Below are 19,445 nucleotides of genomic sequence, written 5' to 3'. Positions count from 1 at the left end.
ATAAAGGTTGATCTCTTGTGAATGTTTATTGCATCTGTACTTAAGGTGGCATTTCTACTCCTCTTCCTAGTCACTTTTTATGGAGTTTACCACTATGGTGCTCTGAGAAGGCAAAGGAGCAACTAATTCCATGCAATAATTCAGTCAAGTTTTTTGTAGGTAAAGCCATAAGCTAATGACACTAAGACAGATCACTTAAAAAAAAACTAATTTTCTTTGTCAAAAAAGGCTGAGGACTAATGGCTCACTGCTCACTCTCTACTGCTACTATGTGATGGCAGTAAGTCAGCAATTAGGCAGCACCCTTACTTCCTCCTTCCCTACTTAAAAGTAAATAAAAGAAAATAAATAAATAAATAAATAAATCCTTCCAGATTCTACTGTTTACTCCAAAAAAGCTGTTTGGAGAAGGTTGATCAAGCAAATTGACTCCACATAGAAGTAGAAAGAGATGAAGAGGAAGAAGAAGAAGGATGTTGCCATGTTATTGAGACTGAGATTGATTTGTTTAATTCTATATAAGTAAAATTGTAGTATCCTAGGTTTGTATTTTATATATTTTGACTTTATTTGATGTAATTTTTCAGGTTTGCACACTACGGACCTCATTTCACCCCTCAGATCACATCTTGACAGTTTATTTGGCTGGTTGTTTATTTGCTAATTGGGTAAAAGTGGTTGAACCAATTTTTATGACATTTTACATGTAGGTTGCTGTTGGGTAAACTTAACATATTCAGTTTATCTTTGTATAGTGCTCTTCACTTAGTCCTCAGGTAAAATGCAAGTATACATGTTACAAATGACTAAATACAGAAATAGTACACATAAAGACACAGATTTGTTTAAACGCACAGGAAAACACATCTTTAAGAAACATCCAAGATCCTAGTATACTCATTCAAGGACCACAGATGTGTTCCAAAAATTGATAGAAGCTGTTCTGGAAGGCAAAGGACAGCCTGCTCCTTATTACAGTAGGATGAGGAGGAGGAGCAGGTTGGGAGCATGCGCTGATTATAGCACGTTGACGCACCCACCACATGACAAACCACCCAGATTGGGATCCAAGTGCAGCGGGTGTAGGTTCTCTATTAATATATTGTTCTATGGTTTTTGTCCACCCTGCTTGCACAATATAAACTTAAAGTAAAACAAGCATATTTCCATGATTTCAGTAAAAATGTTGGAAGCTGTAATGTTTGTACTAGTGAACATCAAAAACTAGTAGCTTTTCTAACTATTGGCTTTTCTTATTCTTTTCTTTTGAACAGAATGTATTTGGAGACCCACCTGCCCTCCCAGAGTACAAAGTTGCAGATGCAAAAAAGTCTAAATTCATTTTATTACACTATAGCACCTTTAAAGCTGGCTGGGACTGGCTTATTTTACTTGCAACGTTTTATGTTGCTGTGACGGTACCATATAATGTCTGCTTTATTGGAGATGACGATTTAACACGAAGTACAACTGTAAGTGACATTGCAGTAGAAATCCTTTTTATTATAGGTAAGGTCTTTTATTTCTTTTGTAGTCCATTTAAATAAAACTGTCAAGAAAATCTGTGTTATTTAATTATGCAATGTTCTTGACTTAATGCAGTTACGGCTATGTTAAATCTAGTACTGTTAGATATTTTAATATCCCTGTTCTTGTTTTTTCATTCTAGTCTATGAATATAATATTTTAAAAAAAATCTATGCATATCAAATATATATTTACGACTATAACAAAGAAAATGTTAAATTGATATGCAGTTAAGCAGTGCATGTAGGGATTTTTTTTTCATTTATTAAAGAAAAGAGTGCTACTGTGGAGCAGCAGTTAGTGCTGCAACCTCACACTTCCAGAGTCCTGGGTTCAAAATGTGGCCATACTACTCCCTGTGTAGTCTGCATATTTGCCCTATGTCTGTGTGAATTTCTCATCTGGTAGCCCTCGTGTTTCTTCACACATTCCAAAGATGTGCATGTTCGGTTAATTAATTAACTCTAAACTGGCTCCCATTCTACTTTTCCTGTAGGGTTCGTTCCTGCCTTGTGGTCATTGATGCCAGCATATACCCATTTCGCACAACTCTAAACTGGTTTAAGTAAATTCGATAATGAATAAATGAATGGATGAATAAAACAAACAAAAAACTGAAACAAATAACCAATATTCTAAATACTCTGGTTCTATGTTATAGTAAGCAGGGCTCTTCGCAGATGATAAGCATTGCAATTACATCAGTATAATATATAGCATTATAATTTGTTCTGAGTATAAGTTTTTCTACTGTATTCTATTAAAAGGAAAAGAAATTCCATCAGATGTTGGAAACCAGATATTAATAAAGGCCATTAAATGAAATATTTACAGAGGAGATATAGTAAGAGTTATTGGCTTAAGCATATTTAATTTAGCCAAAAGCAATGGCTAGATAACGAATGAAAATGTATTTTTAATTCCAAACAGTATTTGAATGAGAAATCCCTGAAGTACTTACAGTCTTTCTAGTTAATATTTAATATGTTATGAGTGCATTATTTCCTGTAGAATCTCAAATCTGAGTTATTGTATTTGGTGTTTAACAAAGATGAAAAATAAACATTTACTAACACATACAGGACCACTGTAAGCAGACCATGCAGGATGAATTTAAAAATAAGTATGAATCTTCCATAATGTATGCCTTAATACCATTCACAGAGAAAATACAATGTAAGACTTGTCTTCCTAATTAATAAAGCATTATTACCAGCTGTTAGAAAATATCTAATGTTCTACTACGAAAGATACTGTCAAAACTTGTATTAATTAGGAGTATCTTTTTTAATTATGCTCTATATTTTTAAGTCATGTCTGGATTTTTTTTTTCTTTTTTGCATTAATGATGTATATACAGAATATAGGGCATCTTACATTACTCCATCCGTTCATTCATCTTCAAACCTGCTTAATCCAATTCATTCTCATGGGGGCTGGAAGTTATTTTGGCAGCACTGGAGGCAAAGCAGGAACCAACCCTGGATAATGCCCCAGCCCAGCAGAGTAGATTCACACACACACACACACACGTTCACCCATTCATACTGTGCCAATTTAGATTCACTAAGCAATCTAATATACAGAGAATCCATATAGACACAAAGAGAACAACCCCACTTCATGCAGACAGTGCCTTGGATTTGAACCCAGGAGTCTGAAGTTATGGAACAGCAGCCATAGCAATAACTACTGTCCACTGTGGTAACATTCTGTCCTATCTATATTACTATTTAAGTTAACTATTCAAAATACAGAAAGGCAGTAACACACATGCTTTTATACTTCAGTTTGTCTCTGGCTGATACTAAAGCACAAGCTGAGAACACAACAGAAAACCTGACACAACCCCATTCATTAAAAGATATTCTGACATTTTAAAATTTTGTAGAATGCTGGAAATATTGCCATGGATTTTTTTCCTAGTGGTAGCAATTTGAAGTAGTTTATAGGGTAGCTATCTAAACTAATTTCTTTGACAAAGCAAATAGACTACAGAGTTATATGTAATACTGCTGCTACTAATACTTTTAGGTTTTTTTTGTTTGTGTTTGTGCTTTTAAGAATTAAAAGTAGTTTGAGTTTTTTTATTCAAAAACTTGGCAAAGCAGTAGGTAAATTACAGAGCCCCTAAAGGGACACGAGCAATAAATAAATAAATACATTTTATTTCTTGCACATGAAATCTTTTTTGTGTGCATGTCTTCAATGTTGCCTTTCAATGAAATAAGCCTCCAGAGTTCAGAATTCGCTTCAAATGACATTCAGAATAGATGTACCAATGCCGATTGCAAGCATACAGACGAAATCTTTAAGCGAAAGACCCAGCTTAAAACATAGATCTATGGATTCCATCTTTCCAATAGGCTACACTGAAACATTTAAATCAACAGAAGCAGAACTGGTCTACTGGAAATATACGGAGCCCCTAAAGGGACACATGCATCCCAGAAACACTATTGAACGCTTCTGCAAAAAGATCATGTAAGCACGTAAAACTTTCTCAAGCGCACGCAAAAAGATCTTGTGAGGACACAAAAAGGTTCTTGTGTGCATAAAAAAAAAAGATTTTTTTTTGCTCATGTCCCTTTAGGGGCTCTGTAGTAAATTCAGAAGAGATTGATGATGCATTTTAGAAGCAAGAGTGGCCTGTTCAAGCTATGTTCTTACTCTGTCACTTGCTCCAATAATACTGGATGTTGCTACTGTTTGTAACCATCATGTTTTGCAATGTTCAGTCTTACGCCTTCTGTCCTTATAGGCAAACATCGTCAGAGTTCTGAAATTAGGAATAAAATCAAATGTGACAGGATGTTGAATGTGTCAATTAAAAGCCATTTTAGGACCAGTGTTTATCATGGGCATCGCCATTTTGTCCTTTTATGGCTGTGACCTTATGGCTTCCTGTTACTATGTCTGGAGCTGGTTATGTGACACAGAAATGATGTGATGTATTACAATTACGTGCTCTGCATCTAACATTCTAGCTTTTGTATTCTTTAGGTGCTTCCTGTTTTTTCTGGGTTGGCTTTTTGAGTTTTTGCTTTGGACCTTTGACTTCAAATATTTAAATATCTGTTTTGATCTTTAAATATTTGACTTCAAGGTTTTGATATTCTACCTTATATGTTGACTCTGAAGTTTGCTCAGTTCTTTTTGTTAGACCTTTCATCTCCTGATCTTATTTTCTACTGTAATTATTGTATGTAAATCTAGCCTAATGATATCTCACATTATTTGTATATTTTAAGATTTAATTAGAATTATTTGTAATTAAGAAAAAACACAATGTCAAACTGAAAGCAAAAAACAGTAAAAGATTAATTCAATTATGTGTTAATTCCCTTCCCTTACATAAATAGGCTCATGTGCAATTGTTTCTCTCTGATTGTCATATTATGCAATGAAGTTGTTTCACTTCGGTTCTGATTCAGGAGGTAGTAGCTTAAAGATCAGCAGAAGTTAGGCAAATTGAGAGAGCTGAAAAAAGAAGTGTAGTCAACATAGATCTCAAAAATCACTAAAAATGAGAGCATTAACCAGGCTGGCAAAAAGCAAAGAAAGAATTTTAATGAAGTATGAAATAAAGACAAATGTTTTAGCAAGAATTTTCATAAATCTTTGTATAGGAGAAAGAAACGGGAGCAGGAAACTTGGTAACATGTTTGAATGACTTAAATAATAAAAACTCAAGAGCTATATCTGCAAGAGAAGAATGAACAATGACTACAATTGCTCCACATTGGTTATATCTCTGGGTCTAACAAGTAAATTACAAGATTAATCTAGAAGATTATTTATTTCTCATCTTTTTTATAATAATCTTTATCAAACAAAAAAATGTAATATTTTGACCCTCTTGTTAAATTTAAAATTTTTTAGTTATTTCTACTTTTCCTTTATTTTGAACTATAAGACTATAATTCTTATGCATTTTTGTTCAGTTTCATTCATCCTTCTCAAAAAGTTATTTCTTACCATATTGCCAGTATTAAATAAACAATTAAATTAACAATTCAATGTATATATAGGTATGTAGTAAAAGAATGGATGGAATGATGAATGTGACTGGAAACGTTCTGCTGTACTGTTAACGTCCATAATTGATACACTAAAAGCCTGTGCTTTTTTTTTGCATACAGATACAAATTGTGCACTAATCTAATATGTATTAGTTTGTTTCTGAATCTCATTTGAATATCCATTCCTAGATCACAGAGTGAATTTGCTGGATTAATATCTTCTTAGTCATTTAAGTCTGAAAGGATCTCATTTTTCATTTATGTGCCACATGGATTTTTAGGAAAATTGTACATAAAAGTGTATTTATGCAAATGATGTGAATTGTCATCTTGATTAATATGAGGAATCATTCTTAATTATGTAAATTATGTATGAGAACTTCAGACAACACATATCAAATATACTGTACAAAAACAGCAAGTAGATTATCTTCTTTAATGTTATCTCACTTCATTTAGAACATTACTGTTACAAATTACATTCTGACAAAGTCTAGTTCAAATTAATTAAAAGTATTTTAGCCCACATCAAACCTTTACTGAAGAAGTTTGAATTAATTAATAAAAATGATTTTAATAAGAATAGTAATGGCTTGTAGTTTTTCTTTACTGTCTGCTCCATGCCCTTAACCTGAGAGGTTCTCTCAGTTGGCCCAGTGTGTGGGTGTGTGCGTGACTGCTGATTGGTATGTGATTGTGTCTCCCAACAGACTGGCAATGCATTCTGTCTGGGGCTGGTTGCTGCCAAGAATGACCTTATTATTATGTGACACTTCTCTAAATAAGCACATTTGAAAACAAATAAGAAAAAATTAATTTAAAAATGAAGCATAAATAAAGCATAAAGACCATGAATAACGTTTAGCCAAGATAGTACAATATGTAGTTAATTTCAGAGAGCAGGTTTCACCACAAAGAAATAGGCTACATTCACATCACAATCATCATTGCTCAATTCCATTTTTTTGCTCAGATCGGACTTGCATATCTTGAAGGTTCACAAGTGGCCTGTATTTAAGTGTAATGTGAAAACATCTGTCCTCTGAAATGGAACACATGCACCCACTGATATGTTTGTGCATGAGTTATCAGTGTCACCAACAACAAAAAACAGCATATTTGTGAGACAACTCATGGTAGTAAAACCAACAAAATGTATGCACTAGTAGCTAGTGTATGCATTGCATTTTGCACAGGAGAACATGAGACAGTTCGTCATCTGTACATGATTAGGTTGAGATGGTGAAAAGAAGTCAGATGGCTAGTTTTTGCTTTATTCATAGCTATCAGATATCAGATTTGTGTCCAATTAAGGTGAAAAATCAGAAGTGTGCCACTTCAGCCTGGTAATGTGAAGGTAGCCGTGTAGACTTTAGTGCAAGTGATATAAAGCTAACCCATATTAGAAATACATATGCATGCGTGTGCTGTGTGAAACACTCCAACATGTCTGCCTGCACATACTGTATTCCTTGGATCCATGGTACTCCAGTGAGATTATGTAGAAAAGTAAGCAAAGTGTTTAGTGAAAATTGTGCTCTCAACAAAATCCCTTATGCCATGACTATGAAATTCAGATTTTCTACATATTTGCTGAAAAAAATGAGAAAGTGATATTTGAGGTTTATTCTCTTTCAAAAAGTTATTGTATTATGATAGCCAATTTATCTTTTTCAATTGCCCTGTGTTTCTTCTTGCATAAGTGCCTCCTTAAAACATATTGATTTATTTATTTTGCTACAGGTTTGTACTTTTATTAAATCACACAGCTGTTCTGAGTATAAGCATTGTTTAATCTAAACAAACTTTAAAATAATTATGATTTTTTCTAACTATATACTAACTGGCTACACAAAAATACCGATATGTTCAATTGGTTTAGCTTACTTGGTTAAGGAAAATATAAAAAATATCAATATAAAATTATTAAAGGTTAAAGAAGGTGTGCATAAGAAAGTAAAATCTTTATCCTCTGAACCACAGACAGGCATTGAAAACCTGGCTTGCAGGTATTAGGATTTTCCACGCAATAGAAGATGATAGAATTGCCTTTGAATAATTATAACAAATTAGAGCATTAATCAGAATTCTCAGATCAGTGATGACATTTCTAAAGAGTTATTTTTATCAGAGTAGTTAAAGATGGATCACCATGTATAATGCGATAAAAATATTTGAGTGTTACAAGAGTTTCAAAAATCTGACCTTAAGAAGTTACAAAAAGGACATTAGTCACAAAACATCCTCAACTGCATTAATAATGGCTGACTATAGCTAAAAGCTGGAATATTTGATTCTCTTCTGCATCTTTTAGTGCTGTCTGGTTCTCTTTGTACTTCATTCCTCACTGGTACCTTTCCTTTTCTTTTTCTTCCACCAACATTTTCTTTATATATGAAAAAACACAATGGTAAAATGACTGAAGTTCAAGCATAGCTGATTTGTAAACCAAAAGTATGTCCTTCAATAAAATTGCATGCACTAAAGTTAGATTTTTCTTAAGCTATGGTAACAAAATGTAACAAAAAGCATCAGTCTTTTTTTAGTGCCATAATCAGTCATTTTGTGCTGTCATCAGTCGTACATAATCACAATGTTTTTATTTGTCATAATTAAAGGAAAGTAACAATGTTTTGCAAGAAACCTTCTGCCACATTGTATGGTATAATGGTTCCCTCATTTAATATAAAATGTAATTACCTGCTCATATAATAGTAGGCAGGTTGACATATTTTGTGTTTGTTAATCAGAAGTAAGCACTTTCTGAGTACTGTATATAGAAAAAAGCAGCAGTGCATTGAACAAAGAACTATTTTTGTTAAGAAAAAGTGCAACTTCTTTAGAAAAATCAAGCTTCACTACCATATTTTATTGTGCTAAGTTCTAAAGTGGTATACAAGAAGTAGAATTAAAAAGAAGAGTTTAAATTAAAAAATGTAGTCTTTTGTCAAAAGCATCTACAATTAGAATAACAATTTTCTGGATACTGCAGTTTTTTGGCAGAATGATTAAGATGACAACACTGTCCAGTTTGGTCACTTACTTCTATTTTAGTACTCTGATTAGTAAGATGTCACAAGATTAAACTACACAGACCAAATAATACACATACAGACAAACCCATACAAATGTCATATGACACCCGCAACAGTACTAAAACTTGCTGTGACATGATTACCCTCCTTTTTGACTTATTCATGTCTTTCTTTCAGTAAATTGTGGCAGGCAAGCAACTATAGCCAAGTTTCCATCCAGTTTTTTGCGACGTTTTGTTATCGACAAACAGAATATACGTAAAAAAATGTGCGAAATTTGCTGTCCTCAGCCTGTTTCCATCCAACTGGCTTTTTATCGATAAAATGGTGTGCGTGATGACGTCATCCCCTCCAAAACAAACTGTCGTATAAGTTTTGTTGTATCGTGAAAAAAAATCTGCCCTTGAGCTGTTTCCATACATAATTTTGTGTATGTTGCAAATTATCTACCTTTTACCCTCCACTAAACAAAGAAACAAAGAAATTGAGAGATTATTCAGACAGTTTTTTGAAATTTGCCAGCTTACTGTTATTTCAGTTTCACAAATAATTGGAATTGTACATAATATCCGAAGACGACAGCAGAAAGAAGCAGTTGCTTGTCTGATAGCCCTAGAGCTCGAAGAAAGTACCCCAGTGCGACGACACCCACAGGTATGGGATTGACAACGGAATAAGACCTTCTGGGAGGAGATGGTCGGGAGACACTTCACAGAAAATCTCTGGCTGCAACATTTTAGAATGAGACGGCCGACGTTTGAGATGTTGTGTGGATTCATCAGTCCTGATGTTGCGCCCATCACAGGTTGCCACCGACCACCAGTTCCAACCCAAAAGCGGATTGCCATCGCCCTTTACAAGCTGGCAACCATCGCCGAGTATAGAGTAGTTGAAGAAACTTTCGGGGTTAGTAAAACTACCGTCCATTGATGTGTATATGCTGTGTGCACCGCTATTAAAGAAAAATTAAAGCGACGTTATATCAGACTTCCGACTGTAGCGGAGGCCAATGAAATTGCATACCGCAATTCCTTGGTGCATCTTGTGCCACAGATTTAAGGTGCGCTGGATGGCACGCATGTGCCTATTCTTCCCCCGACGGAAGGCTACCGCGATTACATTAATCGCAAAGGGTGGCCATCTATTGTTCTCCAGGCCCTTGTTGATGACAGGTGCATGGAACGAGACATTTGCGTTGGCACTCCTGGAAGTGCACATGATGCAGCTGTGTTTGCAGCATCGGATCTGTACAGGTGAGTCTACCTTTCAACATCCCTTCTCAGTGCAATAACAACTGAATTAGTACTGTAACCTGCTTCCCTTAAGGTTTTTAATTACAACTGAAATTTGAATTAATACAAAATATTGACGTTTAATCAAAAAAAAACTAAAGTTAATATTAATGAGAGAATTTCTCATATATGCTAAAACATCTGCCATTTAATAAGAAAAAAATGTTTAGATAATGAAACACACGGTTTATTAAATATTTTGACTGGCACAGTAAATTACCTTTGCGGTTTTTAGTATTATTTGGTCATCCTGAGAGACACCGCCAGGCTACAGTTGATGTGGAGAGAGTTCAGGTACCCCTTTTAGTAGCAGGAGACCCAGCCTATCCTCTACTGCATTGGCTCATCATGAAAAATAAAGAGTCTCTTCATCAGACCATGCGAACCGCTCCGCTATTCTTGTTTTGATTGCACGTGATGAAAATGTATCATGTGACACATTTATTTGCGTTAAAGCCCTTTTTTTACGACAAAAAGTGTTTCCAATGTAGTTTTTTGCGACTTCTGAAGTATCGATATGGAATTTATGCGCTAAAGTTAAATGGAAAAATATGTCGACATGTACAACATTTTATCGATAATTAGCATTTCCATCAGCTAAAATTTGAAGCGCTAAATATTTTTTCGCAAAAACTCCTTGGATGGAAACCTGGTTTATGACTTGGTTGCCTTCACTCGTCATTTTTCTAGAAAAAGTCACTATTGATTTATTCACACGTTTGATGTCTCTCATTCCAATATCTGTACATATATTTAAAAAGCTAAGTTAACATACACTGATGCCAGTTTTGTTTTTGTGTGTACAGTGTGCTTAATTGATAATGTAGCAGTGAGCAGAACGATAACACTGGCATGACCATGTATTCACTTGAAGGGTTTTGATGTTCTCATTATGAGATTTCATTATGATGGCTGATTCCTGCCTTGTGACCTCTGCCTCACTAGACTCCTATGTAACTCTGAACTGAATTAACCAGGTCTGTGAAAACTGTGTTGTGCTATTCTCCAGTGCTGACATTAACAATGAAATTTCCATGTAGCCACCTGCTCGTCCATCCATTTTCCCAAACTTGAAAGTGTATTTTTGCAGAAAGTTCTTACTGTTGCTCTTAAAAAGAGAGTTATGTTGACAGCTTAACTGTGTTAAAATATTGTTGCAATATACACAGTATAGCATACTATATTTGTAGACAAATATTTTACATAATATACTTTATAGAAACATCACACATTATTCAGTCAATCAGCAGTATGTGACTCATCAGTGTGTGGAAGGGTGGTGTTAATGATGCTTCAGCACCCTCAGCTACCTCACACAGCACCCTCAAGTTGTGGTTGATAATGTTATAAAGATGATTCAAAAACACATATATGTATTTTTATTCAAATTCCAGCCAACTAAAAGTTTAAATGCTGCCATGAGGAGCTGAGTGTTACCTTGAATGTATATATACATTTAAGCAAAAGCCAGTAGTGATCATATTTTGATATCAAAGTGCATAAATTGTAAGTTGTCATATCACATACCAACTTGACAAAATTGCCAGACATTTATTTCAGATTATTTTTTATTTTCCTACAGATATTTATTTACAGATATTCTGGTCCATCCACCCATTACCAAGATAGATTAATTCAGACTAGTTTTTCTTAATAATGAATGAAATGCATTTTGCATTTGTAATATTTAAGAATGGTTTTACTTTATGATGTTACATAAGTTCTAGACAATATACAAAGTACATCTGTAAGGCAGTTTACATGTTTGTTGACAGAGTTGTTCCTGCTTTGTGCCTGATGTTGTGATGAAAAATACAGATCCTTGTGAAAATCAGAGTCCTTGTTATTGTGAATGTTGCATTGTTTATTATTTATTACATTTGTATAGACTCTTGATCCTGAATTAGACAAATTAAGTGATTTTTGTGTGCAACACTTATTTCATAACTAACCTTTCCAAGCCTGTGCAAATCATCATACAGGGACAATGAAGCAATTCACGTTCTGGACCATGAAAAGGAATACCTAAAAAATTAGACAGCAGTGATGTGAAGGTGTTATACAGCAAGAAGCAATTGAACCGGCGTGGTTAGACAGGACATTCCTGGGGGCTCAGCTACTGTATATTATCATAGATCTTAGACTTGTTATTGTCACATGTACAGAGTCTAATGACATTCTTACTTTAATGTGCTAATTAAAATGCTACAGGTCTCCACTTTTCTCTATCTGTTACATTAATGCTTTTACAGATTGCTAAGTAGGAATAGTCTCTGAAGTACGCCAATACACGAGATACGTGGCAAATATGCAAGATAGGGCTAGGTTTCGGTAGACTGAATTTTTAGGAAATTCCAGATTATTATTTTCCTACTGATATTTTCTAAGTATATGTTCTGGTTGAATAAGTTCAGCCATGTCACAGTCAACATGCATATCTATTGGACATATTTAATGTTTTTAACGTTTTTGATAAATTTATATTCAACTTTAAATTTATGTTCCTATAAAACAAAAACTAACTATAAAGTGAAAGAAAGTTAAACATCTAGAAATGACTTCTTAATATATAACATGATGACAGAAAGTAGTGGTGCACAATGCCATGGGCCTAGTCAGCACCTAAAATGTCAGCGAGTTACTTGTGTTATCCAGGCTTTGAGATTCAAGGCTTTTTCACGGTTGTGACTTTGATTTTTGATTTGTGTATTGGCATTTGGTATTTAGGCTATTGTGATTGATTTTGCTTTTATTCCTAGATATATATTTTTATTTGTCTCTTGGTCCTTTAGATAATTCTACCAACTCAAAAACTATAAATGTGGCAGAACACTCTAATACGATCACCCACACTCAATCTATCTACAGTACATCATATCCTAACCCACTTAAAAAAATCTAAAGTATGTTGCAACAAGAAGGTATCTAGTTGCTAAGGGCTGATTTTCCTACCTAGTATAGCTTGTTTCAGTAAACAGTTCATTATTTTATGAGAATTAAAAACAAAGTATGCTTATACCATTACTACTGTGCATGCTCAAATGTGCATATATGTTTTTCTCCCTCATTTTTCAACATTAAATTCCTTATTTTATTTTGTTTAATAGATATAATTTTTAATTTCCGAACAACATATGTCAGCAAGTCTGGCCAGGTCATATTTGAAGCAAGATTAATCTGCATCCACTATGTTACAACATGGTTCATCATTGATCTTATTGCTGCATTGCCGTTTGATCTCCTGTATGCATTTAATGTAACTGTGGTAAGTACTAGTATTTTTATCATAATATTTTAATTGCTTTACACATCAGATCTTTGTAATTAACAATGTTTTTAAAATCTTTTTATCTGTCTGCACTGTGTCCTGTACTATTTCAAATTTAAAATAATTATAGCTAGTTAGATAATTATGTGAAAAATCAGTGAAGTATGATGTTCTGGAGAAAATGGCACACAAAAATATGGTAATGATTATTAAAAAAATGTAACTAAAGCATCAAAAAATATGGCAATTTGTTCTATATTCTAACCTAATTGTAGAATCAACTCTTGGCAGCAGCCAGCCGTGCGGCGCATGCATACGGGCGCCGTTCTCATCCCTACCACCTTTGCCATCACTTCCCTTAACTCTTTATGTCTTAGATCATTTTTGAAGCAGATTAAAGACTTAAGTGCCATCTTAAGTGAAAAATTAAGGAAAACGCATTAAGTAATTGCAACACAAAAACTGACTTAATCACTTTTAACACGAAAGAAAAGTATAAGCGGGCCTCTAGGGTGGAGAAAAGAAGAGCCGCTCAGGAAGTGCATCAACCTTTGAGCAAACGAATGATAAACGTACAGAGAGAGTATGAAAACTATGAATTTTCAAGTCAAGTGTATTCACTGCACGTTATTGTGCAGTGCACCCTTACTGGTATACTATAAATACTATTATATAAATTATGTATAATGCATGCACCACATAGTCTTTTGACCCTGACCTTTTCAATCTTTCAAAGTTTTGATATGTAACTCTTAGAAAATGCTCTTCCTGATTTATATCTTCAACAAAGTGAATATTTTTTTCATTAAATTTTAAACACATGATATGAGTTACATTTTCTCTATGTGTTTTTGATGTTCAAAATAGATTGAAAGTCCATCTTCTTTCCCTGGCTTTTAATTGCTGCTCCTTCATTTACAAATTTCGACTGCGTCTGCTATTAACCAAGTACTTCTCACACTTCATAGTTCTCAAGTGTAATGCCATCCAGATAACACATAAGAGAACTCCAAACTACTGAACTCCAGCATGGAATGACACCTTGTAAAACTCAACTGACAGCTCACACCTTAGTCAATATGCAGATATGAATAAGCTGACATAAGAACAGGCATTACATGCATAAATAAAATAACCATTAACCTACCTAGGTGTTTTATATTCTTCTGTGAATGTGGATGAATTTGGTTATTAGGAAAAACTTGGGCACATGATGAATGACATGTATGAACTCTCCTGTTACTGTAATATCTACTTAATTTGAAAATGAGTTACAGGGAAACAGTTATGCTTCCAATACAAATCTATTAACATGTTCCTCTCATTGTCATTATTTTTTACATTCTTTCAGGACTTTTCATATAAAAATTTTCAATAATGACAGCAACACTGATTTCAATAGAATGTAGCTAAAATATTGCCATAATTTTTATTAAGCCCTTTAAATCTAGAGGAATGTGTAGTGGCACGTCGCTAATTGAGAAAAGGTGAAAAATTAAAGGCAGGTGTAGTACCTTTAATAGACAATCAGACAGCCAGCTAGGCAAACAGAGGAGAAACACAGAGTTTTCCCACATCTCACACTAATATCAAGCCCAGAGTTTATACTGGTTGGTCTTGATGAAGACTCAGACAATATTTCAACTGTATTAAAACATATTTCAAAGAATCTACCCATCAGTTATCCGAGGGAGCAGTAGGAAAGAAACCTTTTTACTACAATCTCGGAAAAGGAGTAAATCTAAGTAATCAACATAGACCTCAGCATTAACCTCAGTGTCTCTGTGGTAGGCCATTTGGTGTGGGATTTGTAAGAGCAGTGTTAATGTTTGTTATGCACCATCTGTTGGAATGACAAATGGATTACATTTTATTACTAAAAATGTTTGTGATTTGCCATGTTTGGAATGACAAAGACATAGCAACCAGGCAGACTCACAAATATTTATCCTTTTATTAAGATGGATATTTTTGCTTCATCTAGATGAGGATGTTTTTGTGGAAACTCATGCAAACCACATTAAAAGTATGACTTTATGTGGAGAGAGAAGAAATAGTTGGCAGTGGCATTGTTGTTGATTTTGCCATTAAAAAACATAAACTATATGTCGCTTTCTGTTTGTGTAAACTTAAATCCATTATCAGGCAGTCAGAATTAACTAGAGAATACAATTTATATGCAATCAAAATAATATAAATGGCTATTGAGAAAGATCATTTATCTATTCTTATAATTAGGTTCTTGAGTATTAACTAACAATTCAGTTTTTCCTTATGATGTGGCAAACAATCATTAAAGTGTATAAATCTGCATAGTAATGTAAATTTTAAGCAAACACGTAAAGGTAGAAGGATTAACACATTAAAAATAGCTTGCCTTAATGCTAGAACTATCAAAAATAAGGTAAGTGAGTTGGATATGTATGTAGCAGAGCATAATTATGATATTATAGCAATAACGGAAACCTGGCTAAATAACAAAGATGGGGATGAGTGTAACATAGAGGGATACACATTTTTTAGGAAGGATAGACAGAACAGAAAAGGAGGTGGGGTTGCTGTTTATGCCAAACAGGGTTTAAATGTAAATCATCTTCAGTTTGATGATGAGCCCCATCTTAGTGAGGAAATGTGGCTTCGCCTGGAAAATATTAGGGAAAAAGGTCTTATTTTAGGAGTGTGTTATAGACCACCCAATTCAGACAGTAATTTCAACACACATCTTTTAGTAATATCAAAAGGCAAGTTTACAGGGGGATATTATAGTCATGGGGACTTTAATTATCCAAATATTAACTGGGATAACCTTGCAGATGGAGGAGCACAAGAGCAGGAGTTTTTAGAAGTAATCAATGACTGTTTTTAACACAGCATGTTAAAGCACCAACACGGGGTGAAGCCTGTCTGGATTTAGTATTCTGTAATAATCAGGATAGAATTGAGGGTGTAGAGGTGATTGAACCACTAGGGTCAAGTGACCATAATGTAATACAATTCTCAGTATTTTGTAAGAGTACAGATGCAAAGACTAAAAAATTGTTAAGTTGAACTTTAGTAGGGCTAATTTTGAGCAGATGCACAAAGTCTAAGTAGGATAGACTGGGATAAGCTTTTAAATGTGGAGACAGTCGAGGAGCAGTGGAACAGGTTTAAAAATGTTTTACATGTAATGCAGGACAGATACATACCTAAATTTGGAAGTAATAGGAAACTAAAAAACTCCACGATGGATTAATAAAGATTTAAAAAGAAGTTGCAAAGGAAAAACTGCTGTATAAGGCATATAAGACTAATGACTGCAAAGAGAACCGTAGCGTATGAGAAAATGAGGGCAACCATTAAGAAGGATATCAGAGAGGCTAAAAGACAGTTGGAGAGGAATATAGCAGATAAGGCAAAGAAGACCCCAAGAGATTCTTTCAGTATTTTAGTAGTAAAAGAACAGTTAAGGAGGAGGTCAAGTTCATCAGGAATAGTAAAGGGAATTAAAAGATACAGACAATGAAATAGCAGATGCCCTAAACTTACATTTTTCTGAGGTGTTTACAAGTGAGCAAGTGGATAACCTGCCAGAGGTAAACAACTACTAAGGAGGTACTGAGGGATTTGGAAATTGTAGAGGGAGAAGTGCTGCTCAGATTAAATAAGATGAAATCAAACAAATCACCAGGCCCAGATAATATTTATCCTCGTGTTCTTAAGGAGGCTAGTGAGTACATATATAAACCCTTGACACATATTTTTAGGAAGTCACTGTGCACTGGAGAGATTCCAAAGGACTGGAAAATGGCAAATATCATCCCATTATATAAAAAGGGTGACAGGGCAGATCCAAGCAACTATAGGCCAGTAAGCTTAACAAGCATCACAGGAAAATTAATGGAAGGAATTATTAAGGATAAGATTGAGCAACACATGGCAAGGACAGGAGTTATTCTGAACAGTCAGCATGGGTTCAGAAGAGGGAGGTCGTGTTTTACTAACATGTTGGAATTCTATGAGGAGGCAACAAAAGGATACGATCAAAGTGGAGCTTATGATATTATTTATCTGGACTTTCAGAAAGCATTTGATAAGGTGCCACATGAGAGGTTGGGCATCAAGTTAAAAGAAGTGGGAGTTCAGGGTGATGTTTTTAGATGGGTGCAGAATTGGCTCAGACACAGGAAGCAGAGGGTGATGGGGCAGGACCCTCATCAGAACTGGCCGATGTTAAGAGTGGTGTTCCACAGGGGTCAGTGCTAGGGCCGCTGCTATTTTTAATATATATAAATGATTTAGATAGGAATATAAGTAACAAGCTGGTTAAGTTTGCAGATGATACCAAGATAGGTGGATTAGCAGATAATTTGGAATCCGTTATATCATTACAGAAGGACTTGGATAGCATACAGGCTTGGGCAGATTTGTGGCAGATGAAATTTAATGTCAGTAAATGTAAAGTATTACACATAGGAAGTAAAAATATTAGGTTTGAATACACAATGGGTGGTCGGAAAATCGAGAGTACACCTTATGAGAAGGATTTAGGAGTCATAGTGGACTCCAAGCTATCAACTTCCCAACAGTGTTCAGAAGCCATTAAGAAGGCTAACAGAATGTTAGGTTATATAGCACGATCTGTGGAGTACAAGTCCAAGGAGGTTATGCTCAACCTTTATAATGCACTGGTGAGGCCTCATCTTGAGTACTGTGTGCAGTTTTGGTCTCCAGGCTACAAAAAGGACATAGCAGCACTAGAAAAGGTCCAGAGAAGAGCGACTAGGCTGATTCCAGGTCTACAGGGGTTGAATTATGAGGAAAGATTAAAAGAGCTGAGCCTTTACAGTTTAAGCAAAAGAAGATTAAGAGGTGACATGATTGAAGTGTTTAAAATTATGAAGGGAATTAGTACAGTGGATCGAGACTTGTATTTTAAAATGAGCTCATCAAGAACACGGGGACACAGTTAGAAACTTGTTAAGGGTAAATTTCGCACAAACATTAGGAAGTTTTTCTTTACACAAAGAACGATAGACACTTGGAATAAGCTACCAAGTAGTGTGGTAGACAGTAAGACGTTGGGGACTTTCAAAACTCGACTTGATGTTTTCTTGGAGGAAGCAAGTGGATAGGACTGGCGAGCTTTGTTGGGCTGAATGGCCTGTTCTCGTCTAGATTGTTCTAATGTTCTATTCCTATAATTTCAGACAAATAATGAAAAGAATACAATGAAAAAAAACAGCAAGTTTCACATTCTTTACGGACAAGTACAGTTTTTAGCTGCCTTTTAAAGACGAAATAAAGGAATTAACAGCTTTTTGCAGACATCTGCATGTGCCCTTAAGCACCTGAAAGCTGTGCCAGTTTAAGTATCCAGAACCACTGATCAAGCAGTGCCTAGAAAAAGTATATTCTAATATAGCGTAAATTCAAATTATATTCAAAGTATATTCTAATATAGCGTAAATTCAAATTATATTTTGTTTGAGCATCAAACAAAGCAACCAGAAATCAATGAACTATTATAGAAAATCAGTCAGTTTCGATGATATGTAGTGCAGGCTTGTCAGCTTTGTATAATTAAGCACAGTTACACCAATTTTCTTTCAGTGATTCTATACACAATAACTCATTCTTAGCAATGTTATACTATAAATGCATAGACTATAGAGCATATACCTGCTCTAACCTTAATTTTTTTGAAAAGGCATTTTTTTTTTAGTATTGCCACATATTTATTAAGCCCTTAAACATATCTACTCCCATTATCCCCAGCAACATCTTCTGTTTGAAGAAAGTTATTATCTAAAGATTGGGTGTGGCGATAGCTAATGTCATACTTTTTATAAATGGTAAACATTCTGCTTTCAAGCTTAGATCATTTATACATGTAATTCTATCAGAGTAATGGTATATTATTCTTTATCACCCTTACAGGTTTTTAATATACAGTATCCAATAAGGTTTAAATATAACCTGTTATCTGAACATATGTCACATGTAATTCAATAGTTTGTCAGACTTTTCTTCTCCTAGACTATCATGCTTGTATAAACATGCATCAATTTATTTCCTTTCTTACTATAAAAAAAAATCTAATAATTAATGTTCAGTAAAGTTTTGGTTACTGATCTAGTGCACACTGCTATGTTGGTTTGACACTGACATTGTAAGACACTCTAGTAAGCCAATCACTGTGAATCACAAAACACTAGAGTTTCTTTACTCCATTATGTCTTTGTAAGTCATAAAACATTATTTAACATTCCTATTAATGAAAGTATTATGATACATATCAAGAATTACAAATAGATGACTA

At 34.5% G+C, this 19,445-nt stretch overlaps 1 protein-coding gene across 2 annotated transcripts in view; it reads left to right on the top strand.

Moving 5' to 3' along the window:
• The window catches only part of kcnh8 (potassium voltage-gated channel, subfamily H (eag-related), member 8), a 262,905-nt gene that overhangs the window by 134,109 nt on the left and 109,351 nt on the right, over nucleotides 1-19,445 (top strand). For both annotated transcript variants that reach the window (XM_039737375.1, XM_039737374.1), the window contains exons 5-6: nucleotides 1,275-1,509; nucleotides 12,984-13,141. In XM_039737375.1, coding sequence (XP_039593309.1) covers nucleotides 1,275-1,509; nucleotides 12,984-13,141 — 393 coding nt within the window. The remainder of the gene's footprint in view (nucleotides 1-1,274; nucleotides 1,510-12,983; nucleotides 13,142-19,445) is intronic.

This window comes from Polypterus senegalus, chromosome 15 (assembly GCF_016835505.1).
Source record: "Polypterus senegalus isolate Bchr_013 chromosome 15, ASM1683550v1, whole genome shotgun sequence".
Lineage (NCBI taxonomy): Eukaryota > Metazoa > Chordata > Cladistia > Polypteriformes > Polypteridae > Polypterus > Polypterus senegalus.
The sequence above is the reverse complement of the archived record's forward strand: the minus strand, read 5'-3'. Positions and strand labels throughout refer to the sequence as shown.